This window comes from Aspergillus glaucus, assembly GCF_001890805.1.
Source record: "Aspergillus glaucus CBS 516.65 unplaced genomic scaffold ASPGLscaffold_4, whole genome shotgun sequence".
Classification (NCBI taxonomy): Eukaryota; Fungi; Ascomycota; class Eurotiomycetes; order Eurotiales; family Aspergillaceae; genus Aspergillus; species Aspergillus glaucus.
The window spans coordinates 1524454-1550139 of NW_019170456.1; the positions used below are offsets into that span (position 1 = coordinate 1524454).

A 25686-nucleotide genomic window follows, 5' to 3' on the forward strand; every position below is an offset into this window, starting at 1 on the left:
CATTCATGCACTTCAAGACAGATTCAGTCATTGTTAGAGAGCAGAGCGCATAGTGGAAATAGAGAAAGACCGCCCCGGTTGTTTTGGGATAGCTCCAAGTCATGTGAACCACCTTACCTTTTCCAATGTTCGACAACCCAGATACCTTCTTGACTGCAACCTCAATATCTTACACTTGATTCTTCTGGTCTTGGATCACCCGGATCAGAGACGCGATTCCAATACTTACACCCAAATCTATCCGAGGAGCTGTAAGGACAATCTTTGCGCGCGCATTGCCTACGGAGCACAGCAGCAACCAAGCTAGGTACCTCGCTCTCATCCCAGTTGTCAAGTGCCATTCAATACGAAAACACATTACTAACGCGAACTTTAGGACAGGTTAACCAGCGCCATCTTCTTGTATCCCTCCTCGCGCACACGAATCCAACCTCGCGCACTTTTTTCCGCCGCAATCGCCACCTCAACAACCTCAACAACCTCAACCCAAAGAAACCACTCTACAAACCCAACCAAAATGTCCGAACCAGGCCCCGAATCCGTCCCCACAAGCGCCGACCGCCGCAGCAACCGCCCCCTAAAACGCCGCGCCCTCAACACCCCCCTCTCCGAACAAGCCACCCAAATCTCCTCCCTCTTCCGCGAACCCTCCAAAGAACTCAAACTCCCCGAAGCCACGCGCCAAAAGACCGCGACCAACTTACCCCCTCCTCCCGAAATCGTCGCGAACGTCCAAGGATCGTCGGCTGGTGCGGGGTCTGGCGAGTTCCATGTGTACAAGGCGAGTCGGAGGAGGGAGTATGAGAGGTTGAGGCTGATGCAGAGTGAGGTTGATCGGGAGAAGGGGGATGAGGAGTGGGAGATGGAGAGGGAGGAGACGAGGAGGAGGGATGAGGAGAAGACGGAGAAGAATCGGAAGAGGAGGGAGAAGAGGAATGCGGCGAAGAAGAAGAGTAATGGGAAGAAGGCTGGCGCTGGGGCGAATGGGAATGGGAATGGTGATGAGAAGGGTGACGGGATGGCTGTCGATGAGACTGGGGTGGATGCTCATGCTGGTGCTCATGGGGTAGGTGTTGTGGAGGAGACGCCGGGTGTTATTATCCATGATGATTGAACTCTACGGTGTCATGGAGAGTGTACGATGAAGATACCCATGTAAAATTGTTTTAGTCTAGGATATTCATACAACTCAAATCGTTGTTGATTATTATGTACGCATTTTCCTTCCAACTTCTAATGCTTTTAATCGTCACCACCACCGACACCAACACCCGCCTGCTGTGCGGACTTGCCGCTGCAAATATCATCGACACGGAGGAGTAGGCATGCAGACTAGTACCAGTTAGTAAAGCACAACATTCGGTTCCGGGGAAGGTCTTACCTCGACAGCCGTCTTGATACTCTGCATCTTCACAGCCTCGGGTTCCCAGACACCGTATTCCTGCATGTCCACCAAGTTACCCGATTCACCGTCAAGACCCCAGTTCACCTGGCCCTCGACGTGCTTGGCCCTCATGCGGGTCAAGACACGGATGGGGCTAGCACCAGCATTCTGGGCCAATGTCCGGGGAATAACCTCCATGGCGTCAGCCACGGCCTTGTACGGCCATTGCTGAACACCCTCAATCGACTTGGCCAAGTGGCCCAGCTTAACGGAAACAGCCATCTCCAAAGCACCACCGCCAGGGGACAGGCGAGGGTGGAAGATGACGTTCCTGGCAACGGACATGGCGTCCTGCAAGTTACGCTCAACCTCGTTCAGGATGTCCTTGGAGGGGCCCCGCAGAAGGATGGTGCAGGCCTTGGGCGTTTGGCATTTTCTCATGAAAGTGAAGTATTCGTCACCGATCTTCTCGATCTCGAACAGGCCACACTGGGTACCAATATCGGACTCTTGGAGGTCGTCCACGCGGTTCACAATTGTCGCGCCAGTGGCTCTGGCAATACGGTTGTTGTCAGTCTTTCTCACACGGCGGAGGGCTGTAATGTTGGCCCTGGCGAAGAAGTGCTGGGCGAGGTCTGATATAACGTTAGATAGTTGTCCCGAGCACAAAAGAAGAAGAACCTACCAGAAACACCCTTCTCGGTGATGACAACGTCGGGCTTCACAGCCAAGACAGCATCACACATGTGCTTAACTTGCTCCTCCTCGATCTGCAGCATCCGGTTCCAGTCCTCCTCCTTCGTAAGCTCAATGTTTGTTTGGGACTCTCCCTTCTTGTACTCAAGCGGGCAGTCCAGAAGGACGATCCGGGGGTTCTCTATTCTTCTCCGCATCTTGGGATGCGTGATATCCTTGTTGACCATCACACCATCAATGACCTCGCTGTCCTCAATCTGACCACCGGGAATCTTCTCAATACGGGCGTAGCGCTTGATGTCGACCTCTTGCTTTCCACCACCAGCATCGAAGGAGACCGTCCGGACCGCCTTGAGAGCCAAGTCGCACATGAGTTTCGACCACCTCGACACGAACTTCGTCCCGATGGACGACTGGATCAGCTTATACATCTCGTCATCGTTGTGGATGTCGACGGGCGTCGAAACCTCCTCCACAATAGCAAGAGCGTCCGCCAGAGCACGCTTGAAAGCCGAGATGATGACGACCGGGTGGATGTTGCGTTCGAGTTGGGGGAGGGCCTGGGCAAGCATTTCACCGGCTATCCACGTCAGCACGTTCCTCACACTCCAAGATAAGCAATATGGAAATCCTACCCAAGATAATAACAGTTGTGGTTCCGTCTCCAACCTCCTCATCCTGTGTACGACTAAGCTCGATCATACTCTTCGCAGCCGGGTGCGACACTTCAATTTCTCGCAGAATAGCATGTCCGTCGTTGGTCAAGACGATACCACCCATCGGATCCAGCAACATCTTCAACATGGCCTTGGGGCCAAGGCATGATCGAATGATATCGGCGACACTGAGGGGTTGAAATTGTTAGATGGCAATCGGACAGATATAGGTGTTCGAGTTCCACGTACGTCTTAGCAGCGGCGATATTCGAGAGCTGTGCTTTACGACCAACCTGTCTGTCACCAGCATTGGTGTCTGAAGCCGGTTAGCAACGTGTTGAGTATAACAAGTAGCATCAAGCAAAGAAGCCACTCACTCATTACCACCACTGGGGCTTGCATCTTGGCGGTGGTTGTCGCTCGATTTGCTTCGGGAAAAGAAAGGATATGAGACCGGATTGATGAGAGCAAAGATATCCAACCTTGTCAAAATAATAAAAAATACGACAATCAGAGAGTTGTGATGCTGCTCAATGCCCGCATTCCCGTCAAATTTCCAGCGAACTCCAGAAGTGGGATTGCGGCCAGAAGCTCACCGCCTTAAGCCCCATTGGGTTAGCGCATCTCCTTTTGGATCAAACAAGACAAACACTACTACAGCATATCTACAGCATTTTGGATAACTTCACTTCCTATTAACATTGGCCTTATTATTAGTATGACTATCCGTTTGCAATGAGTATCCTTGCATTCCAGAGTACCCATTCTCAACATACATGTTGACCAATCGCTTGTCCCTAAGACCAGTTTCCTAACCCTTCCCAATGGCTCTCAGGCGAGTCCAAGTCGAGCAAAAAGATGAGACACCATACAATGCATGAGACCAACTAGCCCTTCTTGAAAGCCATGCTCATCTTCTGCATATTCTTCTTAACGCGGCCGCGCAGCGAGGACTTCCCCTCCTCCAAAACCCGGGCAGAAACCTGTCTATCCTTTTCCTCTTCCTCTTCCACGAGATTTTTGTAACACTGCGGAATCCCAACATGGACCTGGCTCTCAATGTTCTTCAAATGCCTTAGAGCAGCCTCCTCCTCGCGACGCCGCTTGCCACTCAGACGACTATAGATACGATCCTTGATCGAAGGCTTCTTCTCAACCCTGCGTCTGGTCGCAGCCGCCAACATGACATTGGTCTCACCACCAGTGCACTCCGTCAAATACTCGAGGTTATCCTTGGTCAGAGGAAGCGGAGAATCAGGCGCAAGACGAGCACGCTCATGCGCTTCCAAATCATCCAAACCAGGACTATTCTTGCGACGCACGTTGTCGCGATTCGCATGGAAACCCACATTGGGCATGGAAGGAAAGTGAGACAATATGCTCTTGAACCAGTTATCCGCGCGAGCCTCCTTCTGACTGCTAACCTTGCGGATTTGGACGTTGGAATTCTCGCGGTGAATACGCTCGATGCGTTCCTGTTGGATTTCGCGCATGTTGGTCTGGAGGTGGTCGGGGAGCTGGGACATGGCGTCTTCGTCGAGCTCGTAGACGACCTCTTGCTCGTTCTGGGGGTGGTCATCTCTTTTGGCAGCGTTATTGTCGTGAGCAGCCTTATTCTTTTCCTGGCTAGTCTTGGATTCGTGACTGCCGACCTCGTGTCCTTCGCCGTTCTCCTCCTCCTCCTTTTCTTCTTCTTCTTCTTCTTCTTCTTCTTCTTCTTCTTCTTCTTCCTCACTGCTGCTGGTGCTCCAGCGACTGATCTCGATCACGTCAGGGTCGGGGTCGGGGGGTCTCGACATGGTGGAGGTAGGGTTGAACGGATTTCAGGGCTTTGATTGATAGAATAGAGAGTAAAGGGAGTGAAGCTGGAGATTGTTTTTTTTTTTTCTTTTTTTCTTTTTTTTCTCTTTTCTTTCTCCTGCCTCTGAGAAGAGGGACCTGAGAAGAGGGACTTGAGAGGGGAACATGATTTTCTTTGAGACTTTTTGCTTTCCTAGGCAACCTCTAATTTTTATGGTCTCCATCGTTGAATGGACTCACAGGTTGTAACCTGGGAGATGTGTAGAATTGGTGCATTTTCTAATACTCTAAGCTGGTGTAGTTATTTTAGCATTTATGATAGTGATTTCTAGAGATATAAGGAATTAGATTATCCAGAAGAATAGATTAAATGGCAACAATGAATCTAGGAAGCATTTGTATAGCTTCATGGTGGTGGTGTGGCTACATGCCATACAGTCTTTGTACAACATTCACTCATAAGCATCCATGACTCATTTTACTTTAATCCCAGAAGCAGTAAATGCAAAAAAAAAGTAATAGGAGAATTGAAAACTATACAGCTAATAGTACAAACCACTCAAGCTATTATACAGAATACGTATGAGCCCTACAACACCCAAAGCAACGAAAAAACACCTAAAACTCCCGACTTTCCCCAATATCACAAATATCAAAAACCCCCTCCTCAGCAATATCCTCCTTCCGCAAATACTCCTTTAACTTCCTCGGCGGCTCCAAGACATCCTCCTCAGTAAGCACCCACGTACCCCAATGCATACCCAGCGCCCGTTGACACTTCGTATCCTTGAATATTTGTACAGAGTCGTGCGGGTCGGCGTGCATGGGACTCATGATGTATCGGGGCTGGTATGCGCCGATGGGGATCAGGCCTAGGTCGAAGGGTCCGCGGTATTGGCCGATTTGTTTAAAGGCTGGGCATGAGGGGAAGTTGTATTCTGGGGCGTGGTCGTCGACGTCGTCGGGGAGTTCGGGAACGGCTCTGTAGCCGGTGTCGCTGTATTGTAGTTAGTACATTGTACATCGTGAGGAAAAATGGGAAGGCCGCATACCCAGCAAAGTAGACTTTACGTCCTCCCGATTCGATAGACCATGAAGACCACAATGTCTTGGACCTATCGAAGAGACCTCGTGCACTCGTATGTTGGCACGGCAAGCAGCCAATGCTAGCTTTGATATCCACATTCTTCGCTTTAGAAGCACCATCTGGTGTTTCCACTTCCGTAGCTGACGCTGACCCTTGCGACGGCGAGAGGATGATATCGCGCTCATCCCACCAGTCCAACTCAGTCATGTTATTGATCCCACAGTTGTCAAACCACGCCTTATTCCCCAGCGGAGCGAAGAAATGGCAATTCGGATGTTTCTCAGAGATCTCCTTCACTGTTGGATATGACAAGTGATCGTAGTGGTTATGTGAAATCACGACTGCGTCGACAACGGGTATGTCTTTAATTTCACACGGCATCTTCGTGTAACGCTTCGGGCCCATGAAGGAGCAAGGGGAGCAGCGATCCTCGAAGACAGGGTCGAAGAGAACTCGCATGCCGCTGGGGAATTCGACGTAGTAGCATGCATGGCCTAGCCATGTTGCTCGTAGATTGGACGTTTCTCGAGAGGGGAGGAACTCAGGTTTCTGGACTGGTACGGTTGGAGGTTTCGTGTCGGGGACATTTCCTTTGCCAGAGACCTGGCGACTTTAATATCAAACACAATCAAGTCAGATATTGTTTTGGTCAATAAATGGTAGTTGGCTTATCTTACTGCACCATGTGTCCGAGGATCCCAAAGAAGTCATGCTGGTACCATGAACTACATATTCAGTTAGTTACCAGATGTTTGTTCACTTCAAATCTGTCCTGCATACTCCCATGGATTCTTAAACCCTTCCTGGAGATGATGACTCTTCTTTGTCGCATCCTCTGGCCCTGGAGAGGTTGAAGAAGTAGTGACCGTGAGGGCGTAGAGGACAGCCGCTGTCGACGAACTCATATTGCGCTTCGCGAGGAGTATATTGGAACAAGGAGGCGTACTTCTAGTCTGTTTGCGAAAGAAGAAGAACCAGCGCTGGTATGATCGCATTTGCGAATCTTCGTTGTCGCGGGGTCGAAGCTGTTACATAGGCAGTCAGACAGTACAACGCCAGGATTATCACTGATCTTTATTATAGCCCAGTGCTTTGTAGCCACGAAGCTGCAGGATCATGTCATCTGGTCAGCTTCTAAATAAAGAAAGCCGTGTCATCGACAGGCGAGAAAATTCATGGGCGTGAATGTTAGGTCCGTTATCTCCGCATTGACGGATTCGGTCATTTCAGTCACTCCGCGGGGAGGGGAATAGCATCCCGATTCACCAAGTCGGGGGATTTAGATTGACACATGTCTCATTCAGCCCCAGGAACCCTTAATATCTTGACAACTTTCACTAATTCGATTTGGAGCGCCCCTTCTATTTCTCTGTCCGGACGGTCATCGGACCATCTTAACTCCGGTGACGCTTTATCGTTATCTGATGAAGATGGATGAATTCCACCAGCAATCATTCATCGAGTCAATCGCAGAGGGATGGAGCCAAATGGACCGCCCAATGCTCCGGGACTGCCCTCGTCTGGCAATCTAATCCAGCAAAGGAAAGATGCCGTCCAGGCGGCGGCGCAGTCCTCTGGAGATGGAAGTTATCTGTCCCAGCTCACCAACAATCCTTTCTTCACGGCGGTACGTTACTATGTGGAATAAGGCTAAGAAAGTCGCTAATCCTACGCTGAATAGGGCTTTGGTCTCGCAGGCCTCGGAGCCGGTTTGAGTTTCGCGCAAAAGGGCCTTCGACATGGCGCCGCACTCCTCCGAAGACGGATGCTCGTGGATGTCGAAATTAGCATCAAGGACGATTCGTACCCGTGGTTCCTGCATTGGATGACACTATACCAACAATCTCATAATGCTGCTCGGACAACGGCTGCCAAGTCCGGCTTCATGGACTCGTTACTCCAACGGTTAACGCCCGGGATGCGCCACCTCTCTATCCAAACGCAAAAGGTCGAACATTCGAACGGAGCGATTCACACACACTTCGCGCTGGTCCCGGGACCTGGGAAGCACGTCTTGCGGTATAAGAATGCGTTCATCTTCGTCAATCGAATGCGGGAGGCCAAGTCTGTGGATTTGCAGACGGGTCGGCCGTGGGAGACTATTACGTTGACTACGCTCTATTCTCATCGGCATGTTTTTGAAGAGCTCTTCACAGAGGCACACGCATATGCTGCTAAGGCGCATGAAGGAAAGACGACTATCTATAACAGTTGGGGTACGGAATGGAGGCCATTTGGACACCCACGGCGGAAGCGTCCGTTGGAATCAGTGGTTCTCGACGAGGGCGTCAAGGAGCGCATCGTTACAGATGTCAGGGATTTCCTAGACAGCGGCTCGTGGTATCACGACCGTGGAATTCCCTACCGTCGTGGGTATCTACTCTACGGGCAACCGGGTACGGGTAAAAGTTCGTTTATCCAGGCTCTGGCCGGCGAGTTGGACTATGACATTGCAATTCTGAATCTGAGTGAGCGTGGGCTTACCGACGACCGCCTGAATCATCTCCTCACTATCGTCCCTAATCGGACATTAGTGCTGCTGGAAGATGTGGATGCGGCCTTCGCCAACCGTCGACAAACAGACGTAGATGGCTACCGCGGCGCTAACGTGACCTTCTCCGGGCTCCTCAACGCTCTGGATGGCGTTGCTAGCGCTGAGGAGCGTGTCCTCTTCTTAACCACAAATCACGTCGACCGTCTCGATCCGGCTCTCGTCCGACCCGGCCGGGTAGACATGACTGTCCGCCTGGGCGCCGTCACTCGCTACCAGGTTGGCCGTCTCTGGGATCGGTTCTACGGGGAGCTCGATACGACTGGCGCTTATCGACACACATTCCTCACGAAGTTGGAGGAGCTCGGACTAATCGAGGACGAGAATGGTCAGCAGGCCGATCGGTCGAGAACTACCAGCGCTGCTGCTTTACAGGGCCTGTTTTTGTATAACAAGGATAACATGGAGGGAGCCATTTCGATGGCTGAAGCTTTGACTTACTCGGTACATGAGGAAGCCATGGAAAACTGATGTATTATTATACCATACTGTAAATATTCCTCAAAAATTTCTTCGTGTGATACACAGACCTGAACACACAAATAACACCAACAACTCCCAACCAATACATTCCAAACCGAATACCTTCAACGTCATATAAACAAGAATCAAGTTGATTGTCCCCGTCGAAGCGCCCCGATCAAAATCATGCTATCAATAAAGCTGAAGAGCGGCCAATCACCGGCTCACCAAGTTAAGCGCCGGCGATGAACAGTGCAGCGCATCTCATGCAGCACAACGGTCGTTCTCCATATTAGTGCAAGCTTGACGCCTCGATGATTTTCTGTGGAATTCTTCAGCTGAGAGCGGGTGTGATGATATATGCCTTCTTGCCCGCTGAGGACGAAACCTTGTCTGCTCACATCTCACTGAGCTGCATCAATAGTATACTTTTGCCTTTCACCTAACCTTCCTTGTCTGTCTATATACTTGAAAGTAAAGTATGTTTGTCGCTGCATTAACCGCATGTATTGACTAACCATCAACAGAATATATATGAAATGAGCCAATTCCGCCTCTTCCCCCCTCTCACCCCAACATCATCAACCAAAGACAACCTCCCCTCTCGAGGAGGCAGAAAAGTCCTAGTCGACAATACCTCCCAATCCACACCAACTCTCCTCGAAGACCTCAAGGGCTCCCGGAAAACAGACGCCGTGCTTCGCCAGATCAGGGAGAATGCAAAAGCCATCCAGCCACCAAAGCCACCGCCAAAGGCGCATGTGACCAAGCCTGCTTCGAAGCTATCTGATAGACTGCGCGGTGGAGGTCGAGGGGATGGGGATGAGGAGAGACAGGAACAGGAACAGGAGCCGGAGCGAGTGGCTTTGTCTAGTTCGAGTACGCTTGTGGAGAATCGGGCTCCGGGGAGATTCTCTGCGTTCAGTATTCCTATTAGATCGATCTTTCCGCGGTATAATCCGAATCTGCCTCTCAATAGGCAGGAATATTATCCTCAGTTATCAAGCAGCAACTCAAGGTCCCGGCAGAAACCAAAAGGTCTGGTTCTTTCACCAGAGCCGGATATCGACCGTGCCCTAGGACCAAAGACTGTACCGGCAAGTGTGATGGACTTCCCACCGGGTCTTCTCGACTCTGTCGAGGTACAATATTCCTCTGCGGCGGAACTCCAAGGTCTCTGGGAGGCTGCCAACGGCCAACGACCAGAGAATCACACAGCAAGTTTCAACCTGCGCCTTACACGGTAACCCTCTACCCACTCTCCCTTTGCTAAAAGCAATCGCTAACGTATAGCAGAACCGACCCAACAACATTCTCATTCGGGTCCCCCCAACACCAACACCCTTTCTACACTCTCCGACTCACCACCCCCACCGAACTAACAATCTCCCGAACAAACCCCTCCAAACCAACAAACAGCATCCCAATCATGACCCTAACCCTCGAAAACCGCACCCGTCGCGAACCCCCAAGCGACGGCCTCGTTTCAATCATTTCCTCTCGTCTAGCAGCAATGCTCGCCATCGAGCAGATCGACGAACTCGTGAAACAGCAGCATTTAACGCCCTCAGAAGCGCTAGAGGCAGAAAGGAAAGCGCTTAAACGCGCGGAGGAGCAGGAATCTTGTCGTTTGGCGTGGAATCATGATCTTCGGTTATACACGCTCGAACACCCGTCATTCTCGAAGCCGAGGACACCTGCCCTCGTGGGTGCAGCCAATATTCCGCTTTCTCCTGTACGGTCGAAGGGCCCTGGTGCTGTACACATTACTGTCTCATCACCATCATCAAACAATAACAATCCTCAACCCCAATCCCAATCCCAATCCCAACCTCAACCACCAACAATCCTAGTGACAACACCCACACCCTCAAACTCCACATCAACAGAATCCGCCCGCCTCGCACCAACACCACGAACCTCGACCCTCCCCCTCACAGACTCCAACGACCCATTAGCATCCCTAGATCTCTCTACCAAAACACTGCGTATATCCTCGGGAGCAGTTATCGCGACAATTCCATCGCTGTACGCGATTGACTCTGTGGTTGCGGGGATTCTTGCCGTCGCTGTTGCGGATGAGGGGAGTAGAGGCGTGCTTATGGGCATGGAGATGAGGATGGGGATTGGGACTTGTCAAAGTCAAAGTGAAAATGCAGGGCTGGAGTTAGTTTCGACGGCTGCGGAGAGGGAGGATGCGATGTTGGGGAGTGATCTTGTGGGGAGGGTTAAATCGGGTCCTAACCCTGGCACTGTTGACGACAATGACAACGATAAGCGAGAACCCAGCAGCGATACTCCCAAGCCCTCCTTCTGGAACTGGCTTCGCAAACCCCAACCCCGAGAATCGAAACCAAAGAAACAAAAGAACAAAAAAATCGTAATCGAAGAATTCGACCTCGAAAAGTACGGCCGGTATGGACCTAGTTCCTCACGGGAGGGAGAGAAACTACCCTCCATCGCACGGGGAGTGTTGAGGGTATTGTTCTGGGGGTTAAATCTAGTGGTTAAACTGCTCACGGCGATGGTCAAGGTGCTGGCTTGGGTATTGGTCAATCTGACGAGGTGTGTTACTAGTGAACGGTTTTGATATTTATAGAAATAGCAATAGCATTGATGATCCATTACAACATTAAACACTAGTACATACATATACACCGTCATTCCATACCATGCCATACCAAAATACTTGTACAAATTAAGCATGAACAGCCTGCTGCACCCTAGGATAAACCTTAATCAACTCCTGATATAACCCCGGATGCTCCCTCATCATAACCTCAGGATCCCACGCCATAGCCGCAAAAATCGTCTCAATCCCCGACCCCACCGGCGTCAAGAAAATCTGCGCAACCTGCAACCCAATCACAAACGCAAACGCCATAATCACCGCCGTAAAGTTGCCGTCCGCGTTATACCCGGGATTCGTAAACTGGAGGTACAAGTATGCCAATAACGCGCAGATATACGAGACACCCACGCTTCCCATTGTAAGAACAGGGCCCATGAGGCAGTCGTTGACGAGGGCGTCGACGCCGCGATCGCGCATCATCGCCCATGTATCTTTTGCTGCGGGGATGTAGGCTTTGCCCCAGAGGGCGATGTGGCAGAAGGCGTAGCGGTTGAAGAGGGTGACGAGCCAGTCGAGGAGGCTGATGCAGGATCCTAGGATCCAGGCGAATACGCAACCGATGGTGTTTCCCTCTGCGGCTTCGTGACGCTGCGCGATGGAACATGCCTGGCGGAGCATGTTGATGATCGCGATGAACAAACTACCCAGACTAATGCTGCCGAAGGAGTACGTCGTTGCGCGCTTGAACGCACCACGCGTCGAGCCCTTGGGCATCTTCTTGCCTCCCTGTCCGCCTGGGCCCTCGCCGCAGAAATAGTACCACGAGCCGTAGATGCCTGCGATGGTCGTGTGCACGGTGTTCTTGATCCACTCGCTGAGCCAGTACATCGCGAAGGTTACGTACACGACTAATCCGATAACCCGTCCGCGGCTGCAGCCGCCGTTGCTGCAAGAGGGGTTGCCTGCGCTGCTAGTGCTTGAAAGACCATCGACTGCGCCCGCGCGACCGCTGCTGCTACTTGTTGGTTCGTAGGCGACGTATATAGCAACCAGGGTGACGGAGAACCAAGCTGCAAAGGCGACGGCCACGATGCCACCAAGTGCGCTCACAACAAACACATGCCCGTATTTCCTTGTGACATCCATGCTCGTCTGCAACATGAACGCCGTAAAAGGGATGCGCGGTATCCAACTGATAAAACAAATTATCGCGAACACGCCGAATATCAGAAACGCGATGCCACCACCATACTGCTTGCGACAGATATAGTAAATTCCCGTCGCGAGCGCAAGAACGATATTCAAAATCCCAGTTACCCAAATGAAGGTTTTCGGAAAGAACCGCGCGCCCATAAAATATGCCCAAGAAAATGCGATCGCAACGCAGAGGACGAATATGAATAGCACCAGTGTGTTCGTGTTGAGAGAGACTTCATTACCGGCGTCGTAGATGCCGCCACCGTTGAAGCCTTTGTATTTCGCATAGCGGTGGATGGTGAGACCAGATATGGCGGCGTAGCCGAGGAAGACTGCGATGAGCTGTTATAGCATAACTGTTAGCATTTGTTGATTTCGGTAAGGGGGAGGGGAGAAGGGAGGAGACGCACCAAAAGACCGGCCCAGAGATCGTTCAGCTTGGGCTTTTCGATTTTAAACGCTTCGTCGAAGCCATATACGGCTTGGTTGTATGTGGGAGGATGCTCCGGGGGCTTGGATTCAGGAACGCCCTGGTTCGGATAGGGCGCGTACGGCTGTTGTTGTTGTTGCTGTGGGTTGTAGACGGGCTGCTGGTAAGGCTGCTGGTAAGGCTGCTGAGGAGGAGCCTCCTCAAAGCCTTGGGAAGGATTATAATAACTAGCCGCCTGTCCACTCATCGTTGCATCCCAGTGAGACGGAAGATATGAAAACAAGAAGAGGGGAGAAAGCAAAAAAAAAAAAAATTTAAAAATTAAAAGGGACAAAAGAAACTTTAGCTGATTTCACCCTTTCCGGAAGCGGCCAAAAGCGAGGGACTACTGTGGCCGAACCAAAGGTCAGCCCTACGTCAAGATCGGCTACTGCTGCAAGATCAATGAATCATGGTTCAAGTAGATCCATGGTTATGCTTCCGAGCTATGTACACATAGTTCATCCGGTGGGTATTTCATCTCCGATCTCCGAATCAAAACACAGACACGCCGGCTCCATGAGCTCCTTCGTCAATAACAATTGGGTAACAAAATGAGAATAAACATTAGGGAGTGGACGATCGCAATCGTAACCGATCTGGCCACTGAAAATCAAAATCCAATGGCTCCTGCGGATGGAAAGAAAAAAAAAAAAAAAAAAAAAATAGTGAAAAGGAGGGTATGAGGAAAACAGAACAGCGCCGTTTGGGTATCAATGTGGAAAAAAAAAACAAAAAAAAAAAAAAAAAAAAACAATACCAGCATCATTGAGGATCGATTTCTTTTTAATCACAGTCACCGGACTGCGTGATGATGTCTCCTCATATGTCGCCATGAATCTGCAACAAGTCCCGGGATCGGAGTGCGCGATCGCTGTGTCGGCCATTCATCAGTAGCCGCTTGAAGTTGGCCCTGCGTCATCGCCATAGACCGTCGGATCTTATCCTGTCGGACGGCCGCCCGTCGCTGTGCCCGCAATTCATCGATTCGACCTTGTCCCACGCGATGGCGTCGGACAAAACAATCGTCCAGCAGTGTATTGGCGTCCAGTAGTTTCTTGGGAACAGTCTGGACAACCTGGAACACCTCCATTGGGTCAGAGACGGCGAGAATGTCCTTTTCGCATGCCTTGAAGATAGCCAAGGACACACGGAAGAACGTCTTGGAGCCTTCATAGAAGAAGACATCCCAAACACGCAAGGTCGTCTCCAATGGCAAAGTTCCGATGAAAATCGACATGAGCCAATTCGTCAATCCAAGTGTGATATCAGGCAGTCGCGAGTGAACTGTGAGAGCCGGAACGCGGGCCTTGTTGCTGCCAGGACCCGTGGCCGCGATTTTGCTGTAGATGTTCGGCATCGATTCCTTGAGCAGAACCATGAGAATCCAAAGGTCGATATTCGCTCCCTCCAGACTAATCTCGTGTGTTCCCGGAAGGTATAAAGACGTAACGATGTGTAGCATCCAGAACGCCTTTTCCTCGGGAAGAAACAGCAAAAGCATTCCTGTGATGAAGTTGAGCGACTGGGTGTAGCCGACTTTCGGGTTGTGAAGCGCATATGCGTATAGGACGCGCCGAAGAGACTGGATCATTTGGGTCTCGACCACCGTGCCCTGCGGGTTGCTGCTACCAGAGCTGACACCCTGCTCAGGCTTAAAGTGAATGTTGTCGGGAAATGTTCGATGGAGGTCGCGCTCAATGTGTTCCTTGTCATCGTTGGAGGGCGATATCATGGCCTTCTGGACCAGTTCATCGTACAGTCCCGGATTCCGGTTTAGAAGCTCAAAGCCTCCGGCGTAATAAAACCATGCCGCGCCTCGATATTCAGACGGAATACCCTTACGCACGAAACGCTTAACACGCGAGGACTTCAGTGGAAACCGTGTTGGCTCCTTCGTCTCCAACCCGTGTTCCCTGAGCAGCTCCGTCCACTTTACTTTCCGGTTGGCCGCAAAGGAGGAATACGGGCGACTCCAGGCATCGTAGCGCTCGATCGGGACATGGTTACTGGCCTTTCGGAATCCATAGCGGTCGCGCGTGTCAGTTCCTGGCAGAAGCGGCGGCGGAACGACACCAGGAATGACAATTGTAGATTCTTGTCTAGCAATCCCTGGGTCCTTGGCGGGGGATGTCGGCTCGTGGTGGTAGGTTTCATGAGAATGTTCATTAGGGGGTTCGTGAATCGACGATTGATCATCGAGGAGCTCCTGATAAGGTGGGTTCTGGCCCATGGGTTGCAGTTCCGGAAGCGGTGGTACAGGAGGGAGGTCTTCCACGGGGTTTATGTCGGGTGATTGTTCATCGTAAGTGTCCATGGTCATTGTTGTTGACGGTCGTGGGCTCGACGGGCGCGATTTGTCTTCTGCATGGAGATCTGGCGACGACGGCTCTTCCGTCACATCGCTGAAACCATCCAAATACATGGAAATGGCATCTTCGACACTCATACCACCATCCTTCTCCGGTCCATCTGGAGTATCAGGTGAAAGGTCGGTGATGGAGCTGCTTTTCGTCAAGACACTGCTACGCTCCGTTCCACTGTTTTGTTCGATACTGGAGCGCGAGGTCATTGCCGAGTTGACACTAGATCGAAGAGCGTCATTTCTCCCATAGGCATCCAGCGAACTACTTGGTGTAGCACGCGGCAAGCCCAATGCCTGAGGATTGCTGGTATCTGTTGGACGACGCTCGCGGGAATGGTGGCCCTTGGCACGCTTTTGATGATTCATGCGAGAGGCGGACATGGAAATTCGCAGACCAGCCCGACCTGGAGGCATCTTCCGGTGGGACGGGCGGTCGCCTTCGCCGTCCATGTGGCGCCATGTGGGGACCGGCTCGTGAGAAACCGCAGGAAACGTCGGGGCACGATGTGTTGCTCTGGGCGGGTTGAAGTCGAAATAGGCGTTATAATCCGGACCGAATTGAGGTGAGGGACACGGTGACACTAGCTCTTCCGGCGGCGGTGGCCAATGTCCGTGTTCGTGGGGGAGAGGACCTCTTGCTCTAAACGGAGCCGGCGGTAAACGAGGGGAGTTGGAACGAGAATGAGCGCCCTGGGAATGGGAGGTTGCAGGACGTGTAGGAGCAGGAGGATGGAATCTTAACGGATCGAGGCGTGGAGGGGGGACTCTGCGACGGCTGGGGATATCAAATTCGCCCACACGAGGTGGATATCGAAATTCTCCATTTTCTGTGACCATGGCCACGAGATAGTAGCACCCAGGACCTGCTGGACATTTGTCGATATGCGAAACGTGGGAATCGTCAATGGTAGCGAGCGCTTACTGTCTTTCCGGGCAATGGGAGAGACAGCTTTCGACACAGGTATAAAGATAACCGCAACAATGAACGAGCGAGAGAGGACCCCTTTAATAATGCGAAAGAGTGAAAAATCAAAGGTAAAAGGTAATTAAACGGAACGAGGCTACCGGGATGTCAACCGTAGATTGACAGCCAAACGAGCGTCAGGGAGCCCCCAGCAGCAGCGCGATGCAACAATGAAGTCAGTCCATCCGAACGAATCCCACGATCCTACCAGAGGTCCAAGGGAAAGAGAATGAGAGACGACAAGGAGGAAAAAGAAGAAGAATGGAGAGTAGAAGAAGAAAGAGAAAGAGGAGGATTGAAGTTGTAGAAAAGGAGAACAGAAAAAGGAAGCAAATCGTTGAGCTCCCTGTCCGGTCTAGCGTGGTATTGTTTGGTATGGTACGGTACGGTCCGGTACCTGGTAAAACGGTATCGATGTTTCAGATGAACAAAGAAACAACTTCTCTTCAATGCGGGATATCTTGATATATCTCTCTTCTTTTGCTTCGACTTGAGTACTATACAGAGCAGCTACTACTTGTGCTGCCAGAGGGCATAGAAGTACCTCTACAGTCTATATCCATCATATCTGCACTGCCTGCAGGGGCAAACTTCCGTGACTGGTCACACCCTGCATTGCATCCATCCATGCGTCTACCAATGGCTTCTTCCTATCACTCTCTCGCCTTACTCTTTGAGTCGCCTTAGCTTTCTCGTTGCTTTTTGACTCAGTCGAATGAGGCAACGCGGGGCTCGCGATCCGTTCCGTCCGGGGATAATAAAGTCTACCGTTATACAGGGGTTTAAGAAGGGTTGATATATAATCTACCCGGGGCCCTGGGGAGTATACAGAGCACAGAAGGAAGCGAACTACAATGAACTGCTGTACGTACTTTTTGTACATCTTTACAGGTACAGGTTATACAAAGACAGATCAGAAATAGAGATGGATGGAGATGCTTTTCCGGTTCATTACGCAGGGCTTGGTGTTGGTCCATCATAATCTTATTTCTTGCCATCTGGTCGACGCTAAAGAGTCAAGCACAGGGAAATCTCTGCGAAGAGCATAAGGCTATCGCTCACTGGATCATCTGTCTATGGATATGACATGACTTGCTTCACTTACCGGAGCAGTTCCCTTCTTGCAAAGACATCCGCGCCGAGGTTCCTGTCCTGTAACCTGTTTTTCCATTTCATTAACTTTGTTTCTTATCCAGAATCCGTCTCCGAGTGAACGGGTCGTCATCAATCCATCATCAGGGCCAGAATATTGACTAGCGAGTGGAGCTGTCTTTTTTTCTCACTGGTTTCAAGGTCTGCTAGCGTCGGGCCCACATCAACTGCCCTGTACGGGAGTCGAGCACGCTCTCGGGAGGGTAAAAGGGAAACAATAATACCAATATGAAAATAAAAGGGTCAAGCCCAGACCAAGCACAAGTCTGGAATTATTGCGATGGTCCGGCCCAATCTCGTCCTTCCGATTAATATTACTACACTAGTATCCCATCCGATTCCTTCCAAGCATCTTCCACGATCGTTCGGTCGACATGAGTCGCCCATCGGGAGTCCCAATCCGTCGGGTGTTTGGCAGTCCGGCGCTGCTAGACTAACTCTATCTGTTCATACAGACGTGTTCCGAAATGCTTTTGGCTTCTGGACAAAGAAATATCGTTAACTAGTCTGGACGATCGACACGCCGGGAATTCTCCGGTTTCTCCGGTTTCTCGGTCTATTTTCCAGGACTCGTACTTTGTACACCGGTAGTGTAGCTTGTAGCTTGTCGTCTGTGTTTTTCCCTTGCGTCTGCGTTCTGGCCGGGAGAGGAGAGCTGAATCTCCTTTTTGAGGATTCCACTAGAACAGAGGATGGAGAAGACATGTACGGAGTACGGAGTATCCGGAGCTCATCGGTGTCAGTAGAATACAAAGTTTGGTCATGGACGATCAATAATGTTTCATTTATTCAATAATACAAAGCAGTGTTCTCCATTGTATCTCACACATTCATTTATGCCCATTGCTTCACAAAGATTATTATTACTGTCTGTACGGGGTAATCTATCTGGTATTACTGGTTACAGGTCTCTCTCAAACACAATGTCAATCAACCAGATACCGCAGTAAATTCTTTCAGTTCGGATGGTTGCTGCAAGTGGGATGTCATTGTAAGTGCAGACCATGTGATTGTGGATATGCGGTACAGGAATGGAAATGTTTGGCATATGATGTATGGGATAAACAGTCATTGTAGATACATTGCTGGATTGTCGGATATCATCGCCGTCCTAAAAGGCTCACATTCTCTTGCAAGAGATATATCGCTGACATGTGGAATCGCTTGTCAACTGTCAGAATCAATGTGAAACTATGCTTGCATTGTGCAATTCATGAGCTCTGTATAATTTATGCATAATAACCAAGACGTATCCGTCAAGAAAACCATATCTCGATGCACTCGATTAATGATAACAATGCCGGTTCCCAAATGCGCCTCTGTAAGAATGATGCTGGCCCTGTTCACCATGTCCATACTGCGATGTCTCAAAATGTTTCCAAGAGCAGATCAAGCGCGCAGCGATCGCGCAAGAAACGGTCGGACGCTATCATGATCTTCAACTATCCAGCGACCGCCTGAAACCCAAATCCAATTCCAGTAAAAGCATCCTGCCCATCAAACGTGTTTACTATGCCTTCTCATTCGCATACCGACGTGTCCAATCCCTCGCCACCTCCTCATACCGCGCCCGATCATTCTTATACTGCTCCGCAATCCGTCCCTCAACAGCATCGTCCGGCATCGGTTCCGCCAGCAGCTGACGAGCGAACTGCAGTACAGCTACCACCCGCGAACTGGGCTTCCACTCGTCGGGCCTCAACATCCCCAGACACATGCTTCCTTTGTCATCATTCGTAACGTTCGGGTGGTAAATCTTTGTTGCGAAGTTGACCGCGGGGGGCTTGAAGGGGTATTCGTTGGGGAACTTGAGTTTGACTAGGAACGTGCCGTTCTATTTTCGTTAGTTGGATTGGTTATTGATCTAAGTAAGGGTATGTAGCATGGACGTACGTGGAAAGGAGAGCTTTCGGGGCCGTTCAAGTAGACTTTCCAGTCGTAGAGGTCTGCTTCATTTGCGAGTTCGACTTTGATGCCTTCGGGAGGGGATTCGACGAGCTCAGCTAGCTCCTGTGCAGTAGTCAGTACTATGAATAGACATCGCTAGACGAAGCTTAGCAGCGATCTTGTCACGTACCTTTGCTATCCGCTTTTGGCTGCCCATGGTAGCGATCTGTGGAGGGGCAAGTACGGGGTGCGGAAAGAGGACGGAGGTAAGAAGATGATAGAAGGGAGGAGGGATAGCTGGCTTGAGGAAACGTGCTAGGAAATCAAGACAGGCAAAAAGATCCTTTACAAGTCAGTTCAAAACAAAGCAGAGAATTGGTGACTGATTAATTGAATGACTCTGAAAGAAGAGGTCGCAGCGGGGCGGCGGTAGGCGGGGAGTGACGTCTCCAAGGTGTTGACTGGTCTATAAATGGCTCTCGGCCATAAAAGGGCTTTCTGGGTTTCTCTACGTTCCTGTTTCATCCAGGTAACACTGGTACACGCCAATGATACTCCGCTTACATCTAAATATATCTCCAACTTTTTGTATATGCGACTACAACAATCATGGCAGTTCAATAGAACCCGAAAGAACAGAAACATGCAATTCATATCATCGACAGCTTTTTATTTCCGACATGAGTGTCTATTGCTCCCGTTGCAGCATCACCGTCAACCCCATAATCCCCAGCAACACCGTCTTGAGCCAAGGATGCTCACTGAGCATGATAGTCACATATCCAACCATCGGAATATACCCTCGCACGCTACCCACAATATCCTCCTCCCGGTTCAAATAGTCCTGGCCTCGCGCGTAGAGCTCAGTGTCATCGGCAACGTTGTTGTCTCCCTTAGTCAAGAGCATGTTGTTCGGGACAGTCGAGGCACTAAGCGGGTATACGTTAGCAACGATCAGATAGACAAATGCCACGAGGGCAGAGAGATAGACGTACTCCTCAACCTCCTTGACCTTCTTCGCTTTCCCTTCGACCTCAGGGAACGTCCTCACAACACGGTGCACGATCGGGATATCCTTGCCCCTGACATTGTAAACCACAACCTCTCCCAATTCAGCGCGCGGAGCTCGGTTCCATAAGAAGAGCAGGTCGCCTCTCTGGAAAGCAGGTTCCATAGACCCCGACAGAACAACGACAATGGGCGACGAGGAGGCCGTAGCTACCGACAATCCCTTCCACATCATGAAGGCCGTAGAGAGGACCAGCGCAAAATTGAGGACTTGCGCCAGCGACTGGCGCGTATTAGACATGCTCGACGACAGGAAGGACAACATGGTGGGCTATGCGATCTGGTTGAGGTGGAGGACGGTTGATTGTCTATCGGCGGGGAGGTGAGGAGGTTCGTAGATTCTGGATGTGAGAATTTGTGACTCGATCCAATGCGACAGGGCACTTGCGCAATACCCGTTAAATTCCGTCGAGTCGTGTGGATGTAGAGGTGTCGCTGTTGGGTGTCGAGCTGGGATAAGTTGGAGAGGTGGCCTCGGGGAATATGCAGCGGGCTACGGAGTAGACGGGCGAATAGATGGGTATACAATCTACAACAACACCAGCGCGATCTTCTAATGAGATAGTAATCAATTTCTACAAGTACAGAGCTCATGCGTATATAGATATTTTATTTTGTCTGATATCAATTGCCAGAATGAAGCTACGATGATTGAAGTCATGTGATATCAAACGCTGAGTAAGCAGAACATATGATCGACTCTATCATTACCCCATATAGCCGTTGTCCCCCCAACTGCTGCTTTCCCAAACGGGCAAAAGCGAACCTCCACCGGCCACGCATCTCGCTGGTGTTTCTCCTCGACTCTCCACCACGTCACTTTTCGCAGCATCACTATATGCAGTCTCGGGCTCTAAACTAAATACCGACATTTAGTGGAGCAATCTGCAATCATGAATCCCACTTCCAAACCTTCGCAGACCTCTCTGTTTCAAGTTTATCTCCGTCTTCGGCCTCCGATTTCCCAGCCAAAAGACATCCAACCGGATCGCTGCTTGATTGTTGATCCTCCGGAGCATAATAACGAACATGCAGAAGATGGCCAGGATGCTCCGCTCCCGGCTGCTACCCACATCACGCTGCAGCCTCCCGCGGATTCGAGGAAACGAGCTGTGGAGAGGTTCGGGTTTACACAGGTTTTTGACGAGGCGGCATCGCAAATAGATGTTTTTCAGGATACAGGCATGGATGATATTATCAGGGGTGTATTGCTTGAGGGTCGAGATGGATTGATCGCTACACTGGGCGTTACTGGGAGTGGAAAGGTTGGAACATTTGTATGCGCGGTGAGAAAAAGCGATGCTAACCAGAACGCTATATCCAGAGTCACACCATTCTCGGCTCGAAATCGCAAGGAGGACTTACGCAAATGTCCCTGGACGTGATCTTCAAAGCGTTGGAACCCACTATCAAACCCCCGGACAACTCAATCAACCCCAACCTATTAGCATCCGTCGCCGCATCGGATCCCTGCGAGGCCCAGTTTTTCGCGGCCCAGACTTTCCTCGAAGCAGTTTACGGCGACCCAAATGCGGACCGTGGCAGGAACTCGAGAGCCCAGACTCCGATAAGCTCGTCTAGAGGCAATACCCCTTTGATGGTAAGGAACCCTCTTCCCTCAAAGTCGATGCAAGCAACATCGGTTTTTGGACGGCTTTACCCAAATTTACCTCCGTTCCCTACTTCACCCCTCAGGTTTAGTCGCAGGCCTTCCCAGAGCCCGGAGCGTGGAGATTCAGACAATGTACCCAAAGAATCCATTCGATTGGTCCCTGGATCCCCATCAACGTCATATACACACCCAAGGATGATGAATAGTCTTGCTAAATCAGGATTTCAATCTTTAAAGGATCCGATGCCCGCCCTGATCTTCCCCCGTCGACAGATGCCACAGCGCCCCAGCGTGTTACCCCGAGTACCTGACGTTACTCAATTCGCCCCGGATTTGAACCCGAAGTCCGAGTACATGGTTCTCGTCTCCATGTACGAAGTGTACAATGACCGAATCTTCGATCTTTTGTCCCCCGCCGTTGCACCCGGGCAAGGAAGTTCCCGTCAAGCGGGAAACAACCAAAAGGACCGGAGAAGGCCCGTCATGCTCAAGTACACCGAAGGCTCCCCCGATCGAAAGGTTGTTGCCTCACTGAGAAAGATCGCCTGCAGCACCTATGAAGAGGCGCTGGCGGTTCTCGATGTCGGGCTTACGGAGCGCAAGGTTACTGGAACCGGCGCAAACAGTGTCAGTTCCCGGAGCCATGGATTCTTTTGCCTTGAGGTCAAGAGACGTATGAGGCATAAGATCACTGGCGAGGAGACATGGGTCGGAAATATTCTTACTGTTGCTGATCTTGCTGGTGAGTAATGCTTACCAAAGTATCGTCATGTCGGTATTAACCTATTACTAGGTTCCGAGCGCGCAAGGACTGCTAAAACCGCCGGATCAACCCTTGCTGAAGCCGGAAAGATTAACGAAAGTCTGATGTATCTGGGACAGTGCTTACAGATGCAGAGCGAAATCCAAGACGGCAAAGCCGCTCTTGTCCCGTACAGACAGTGCAAGCTAACTGAGCTACTATTCTCTAACTCATTCCCATCCTCAAACTCCTCTCATAGCCGCGCACCACAAAAAGCAGTCATGATAGTCACAGCTGATCCTCTGGGAGACTATAATGCTACTTCACAGATCCTCCGCTACTCCGCTCTAGCCAAGGATGTCGCCGTAGCTCGTGCACCTTCTCCGACTGAGAGCGTTTACTCGGCTACCTTGCGTTCCTCGAGGGTATCAGACCATGGGCGGAACTCACCAGATCCAGCATTGAATGAAGAGCTTGAAAACGCCTTGGCTGTAATTGCACGATTGACCTCTGAGAACGAGAACCTCTCTGTACGACTTACACAAGAAGAGATCGCACGTACAGAGCTTGAGATGCATTTGAAAGCAAGCGACGAAAGATGCCTCATGATCGAGCAAGAAGTACGAGAGGAATGTTGGGCTGAGATGGACGAAAAGATGGAAGAGGAAAGGAAGAGGTGGCAGAGTGCATGGGATGACCAGACCGGATACAACGATGGGCATATGGATAAGAAGATCGAATTGCTCTCCCGTGGCTTCCACAGTAAGCATATCTCTTTGAACCAACCACTAGTACCCGAAACCTAACAAATTACCCCACAGTAAACGAAGACCCCGAACCACCCGCAGATGAAAAATACCAATCCCTCGAATTCGAAAACGACCAACTCCGCGCCAAAATCATCACCCTTGAGCGAGAACTCAACTGCCGCTCCCCAACTAAACAACCAACAAGACCAAGGACCAGGAACGCCCTCAAGTCATCTCGAAACTCGAACCTTCTCGGACGCGAGAGTGACATCGAGTCTGCGCTGCGTCATATGGATCAGCTCAAGTTGGCTGAGAATATGTTCGCTCCTTCTGTTACGGCTGGTTCGGGGGGTTCGCCGGGGAAGAGGACTAGGAAGATGGCGACGAGGAAGTGGGATTTGGCGCCTGAGGATGAGATTTGAGTTACGCTGACCGGGTTGGTGTGATTTGGTTTATGTTTAAGCATTTATGGTTGTACATTACTTTCGGCGTTTGTATGGAAGGAAATAGGTCAAGGCGGGCATGGCGCTTGGGGATATATTGTCAGAGCTGGGCTATACGGAGTACACATGCTTAACAACACATAACTGGACTTTCAATATATTCTACGATTCTTGATGACTTGGATATGTATCATGAATCTCAATTGTCAGTCTAGTTATTCATATCATCTTCAACATATCAACAAACAGCAATCTCAAACGAAGGCAAATAAATGTCTGAAATGAAAATAGGAAAATGAAGGACACCATTCGACACCAAACAAGTTCCGTGCATTAGATAGGTTGACAATTCTTCCTTCCTGAAGGTAAATCGACAGAAACCACCGGCAGAAACGCGCATATTGGTATCGGTGCCCCCGATAATCAAAATCAATGGCGTGCATGTATCAATGAATGACAGGATAAGAGTTGCGAGCTGATTAAATCAAATGAAGGACCGGAAATAGCAACAGCGGATGTTGAAACGAGTAAACAGATGGGTTGTTAGATGGCGATAAACTGACATTCTGGTAACGCGTTTGTTCGGAGGTGGGTTGGTGTGTCTCGATCAGGTTCGGTGCAGCAACACTTTAGGATGACTTGAAAGACTGCTGCTTGCTAGAACGGTGTCAGTACACGCCAATTCCATATAGTGCAAAGAAACCCACCAAAAACCCTCCATATCATCAATATGATTGCACATAGCAACAAACAGATCAAAAAACCACGCATGCCCCTTCTCCATCTCCATCTCCATCGTCCCACTCGTCTTGAACATCTCCCTCGCCCTTATCACCATAACCAAGTAATGAGCGCGCAAATCCGCATCCGAATCCGGCGTGTTCTCATACGCATACCGAGCAGAGCGCAAGATAATAGGAATTGGAATCCCGACGTGAAGACCCTGCTTGCGGAGTGCAAGCTGTTTGAGATCTTCCAGGCCGTACTTTTCTGCTGCGCAGTAGACGACGGTGTCGCGGAGGATTTCGTCGCGGGTTCGGGCGTGGAGGATGGTTGCTTTGCTTGTGATGCGGTCTGTGGTTTTGGTGTCGTGGGTGTTCTCGAGCTCGTTGTGGGTTAGGCGGGGGTAGTAGTCGCCTTTGTAGAGGTATTCGAGAATGCAGGAGAATATTTCTGGGTCTCTGGTTTTTGTTAGAGGATGCGCGGGTCGTTCAGGGTCAGGGTTGCGCACTCATCTGGCAGCTCCACCACCTTGTTTGCATGAGCTCCAACCATAGACAGGTCTCGCAGGATACTACGGAAGTAGAGAGACTGGGCAATAACATGTTCGTGGCCCACGAAGAAACGTCTTTCCGAGCTCACGACGAAGGTGACTGCTGGGCTTGAAACAGGACTAACAGATTATCAGCTACGTCTTTCATATTCAAATAAAGCAAGACTTACTGTTCAGTCAAGCTGTCTGACCTGCTCTGCGCCTTCAACTTGCCATGTCTGCTATGTTTCCCATGTCTCTTCCTAATCCACCGGCCCGTCTTACTCGGTTCATCTTTCACCATAAAGGAGCGTCTAAACATGGACATGGTGATAACTCCGTATCGGCCTCGATGACGTCAAAGAAAGCGAATAACCAGAGCCCCGACAAAGGAGATCCAAATACCGAAAATAAAATGAGTGGAAGTTTCCCTCTGACTATCAGGAAACGTGACGCAACCAGTCACGCACGTCGTTGCATGTGAGTGAATGGATAACGAGCCTGGAAGCCGTCCCAAAAGATTAAATGTCCAACTTCTCCCAGGCACCAGTATCCTGCCTTCTTTGTCTTTATTCAAA

The 25686-nt window shown here is 50.5% G+C and overlaps 10 protein-coding genes across 10 annotated transcripts; 4 read left to right on the top strand and 6 right to left on the bottom strand.

The window, feature by feature from the left end:
• Window positions 1-135: 135 nt before the first annotated feature.
• On the top strand, window positions 136-1463 carry ASPGLDRAFT_55891 (uncharacterized protein). The gene is made up of 2 exons (XM_022548164.1): window positions 136-307; window positions 377-1463. The coding sequence occupies exon 2, from the start codon at window positions 518-520 to the stop codon at window positions 1112-1114; it is 597 nt and encodes a 198-aa protein (XP_022404160.1). The 5' UTR covers window positions 136-307; window positions 377-517; the 3' UTR covers window positions 1115-1463.
• ASPGLDRAFT_44026 (chaperonin-containing T-complex subunit CCT3) lies at window positions 1227-3283 on the bottom strand. Its single transcript, XM_022545935.1, has 6 exons — window positions 3114-3283; window positions 2986-3052; window positions 2716-2924; window positions 2070-2660; window positions 1382-2019; window positions 1227-1332 (listed from the first exon to the last, which is right to left on the bottom strand). Exons 1-6 carry the CDS (start codon window positions 3136-3138, stop codon window positions 1243-1245), a joined length of 1620 nt encoding a protein of 539 aa, XP_022404161.1. The 5' UTR covers window positions 3139-3283; the 3' UTR covers window positions 1227-1242.
• A 136-nt stretch (window positions 3284-3419) lies between these two features.
• On the bottom strand, window positions 3420-4870 carry ASPGLDRAFT_44027 (uncharacterized protein). The gene has a single exon (XM_022545936.1). The coding sequence runs from the start codon at window positions 4533-4535 to the stop codon at window positions 3624-3626; it is 912 nt and encodes a 303-aa protein (XP_022404162.1). The 5' UTR covers window positions 4536-4870; the 3' UTR covers window positions 3420-3623.
• Window positions 4871-5154: 284 nt separating this feature from the next.
• ASPGLDRAFT_120366 (putative Zn-dependent hydrolase/oxidoreductase family protein) lies at window positions 5155-6528 on the bottom strand (the record flags this gene model as incomplete). Its single annotated transcript, XM_022540130.1, has 4 exons — window positions 5155-5533; window positions 5589-6233; window positions 6301-6348; window positions 6404-6528. The coding sequence occupies 4 exons, from the start codon at window positions 6526-6528 to the stop codon at window positions 5155-5157; spliced, it is 1197 nt and encodes a 398-aa protein (XP_022404163.1).
• Window positions 6529-7100: 572 nt separating this feature from the next.
• ASPGLDRAFT_120597 (bifunctional AAA family ATPase chaperone/translocase BCS1) lies at window positions 7101-8645 on the top strand (the record flags this gene model as incomplete). Its single annotated transcript, XM_022540154.1, has 2 exons — window positions 7101-7250; window positions 7305-8645. The coding sequence occupies 2 exons, from the start codon at window positions 7101-7103 to the stop codon at window positions 8643-8645; spliced, it is 1491 nt and encodes a 496-aa protein (XP_022404164.1).
• Window positions 8646-9175: 530 nt separating this feature from the next.
• ASPGLDRAFT_120031 (uncharacterized protein) lies at window positions 9176-11226 on the top strand (the record flags this gene model as incomplete). The annotated part of the gene is made up of 2 exons (XM_022540109.1): window positions 9176-9879; window positions 9933-11226. The coding sequence occupies 2 exons, from the start codon at window positions 9176-9178 to the stop codon at window positions 11224-11226; spliced, it is 1998 nt and encodes a 665-aa protein (XP_022404165.1).
• Window positions 11227-11334: 108 nt separating this feature from the next.
• Window positions 11335-15605, bottom strand: ASPGLDRAFT_64591 (uncharacterized protein; the record flags this gene model as incomplete). Its single annotated transcript, XM_022548794.1, has 3 exons — window positions 11335-12747; window positions 12816-13070; window positions 13680-15605. 3 exons carry the CDS (start codon window positions 15603-15605, stop codon window positions 11335-11337), a joined length of 3594 nt encoding a protein of 1197 aa, XP_022404166.1.
• A 2779-nt stretch (window positions 15606-18384) lies between these two features.
• On the bottom strand, window positions 18385-20763 carry ASPGLDRAFT_72620 (uncharacterized protein). Its single transcript, XM_022549622.1, has 4 exons — window positions 20238-20763; window positions 20030-20171; window positions 19249-19365; window positions 18385-19189 (listed from the first exon to the last, which is right to left on the bottom strand). Exons 1-4 carry the CDS (start codon window positions 20573-20575, stop codon window positions 18866-18868), a joined length of 921 nt encoding a protein of 306 aa, XP_022404167.1. The 5' UTR covers window positions 20576-20763; the 3' UTR covers window positions 18385-18865.
• Window positions 20764-21203: 440 nt separating this feature from the next.
• Window positions 21204-23835, top strand: ASPGLDRAFT_33186 (kinesin family protein; the record flags this gene model as incomplete). Its single annotated transcript, XM_022544272.1, has 4 exons — window positions 21204-21575; window positions 21635-22664; window positions 22716-23426; window positions 23486-23835. The coding sequence occupies 4 exons, from the start codon at window positions 21204-21206 to the stop codon at window positions 23833-23835; spliced, it is 2463 nt and encodes an 820-aa protein (XP_022404168.1).
• Window positions 23836-24470: 635 nt separating this feature from the next.
• ASPGLDRAFT_144422 (uncharacterized protein) lies at window positions 24471-25663 on the bottom strand. Its single transcript, XM_022541818.1, has 4 exons — window positions 25300-25663; window positions 25088-25249; window positions 24564-25037; window positions 24471-24513 (listed from the first exon to the last, which is right to left on the bottom strand). Exons 1-4 carry the CDS (start codon window positions 25434-25436, stop codon window positions 24486-24488), a joined length of 801 nt encoding a protein of 266 aa, XP_022404169.1. The 5' UTR covers window positions 25437-25663; the 3' UTR covers window positions 24471-24485.
• Window positions 25664-25686: the final 23 nt, after the last annotated feature.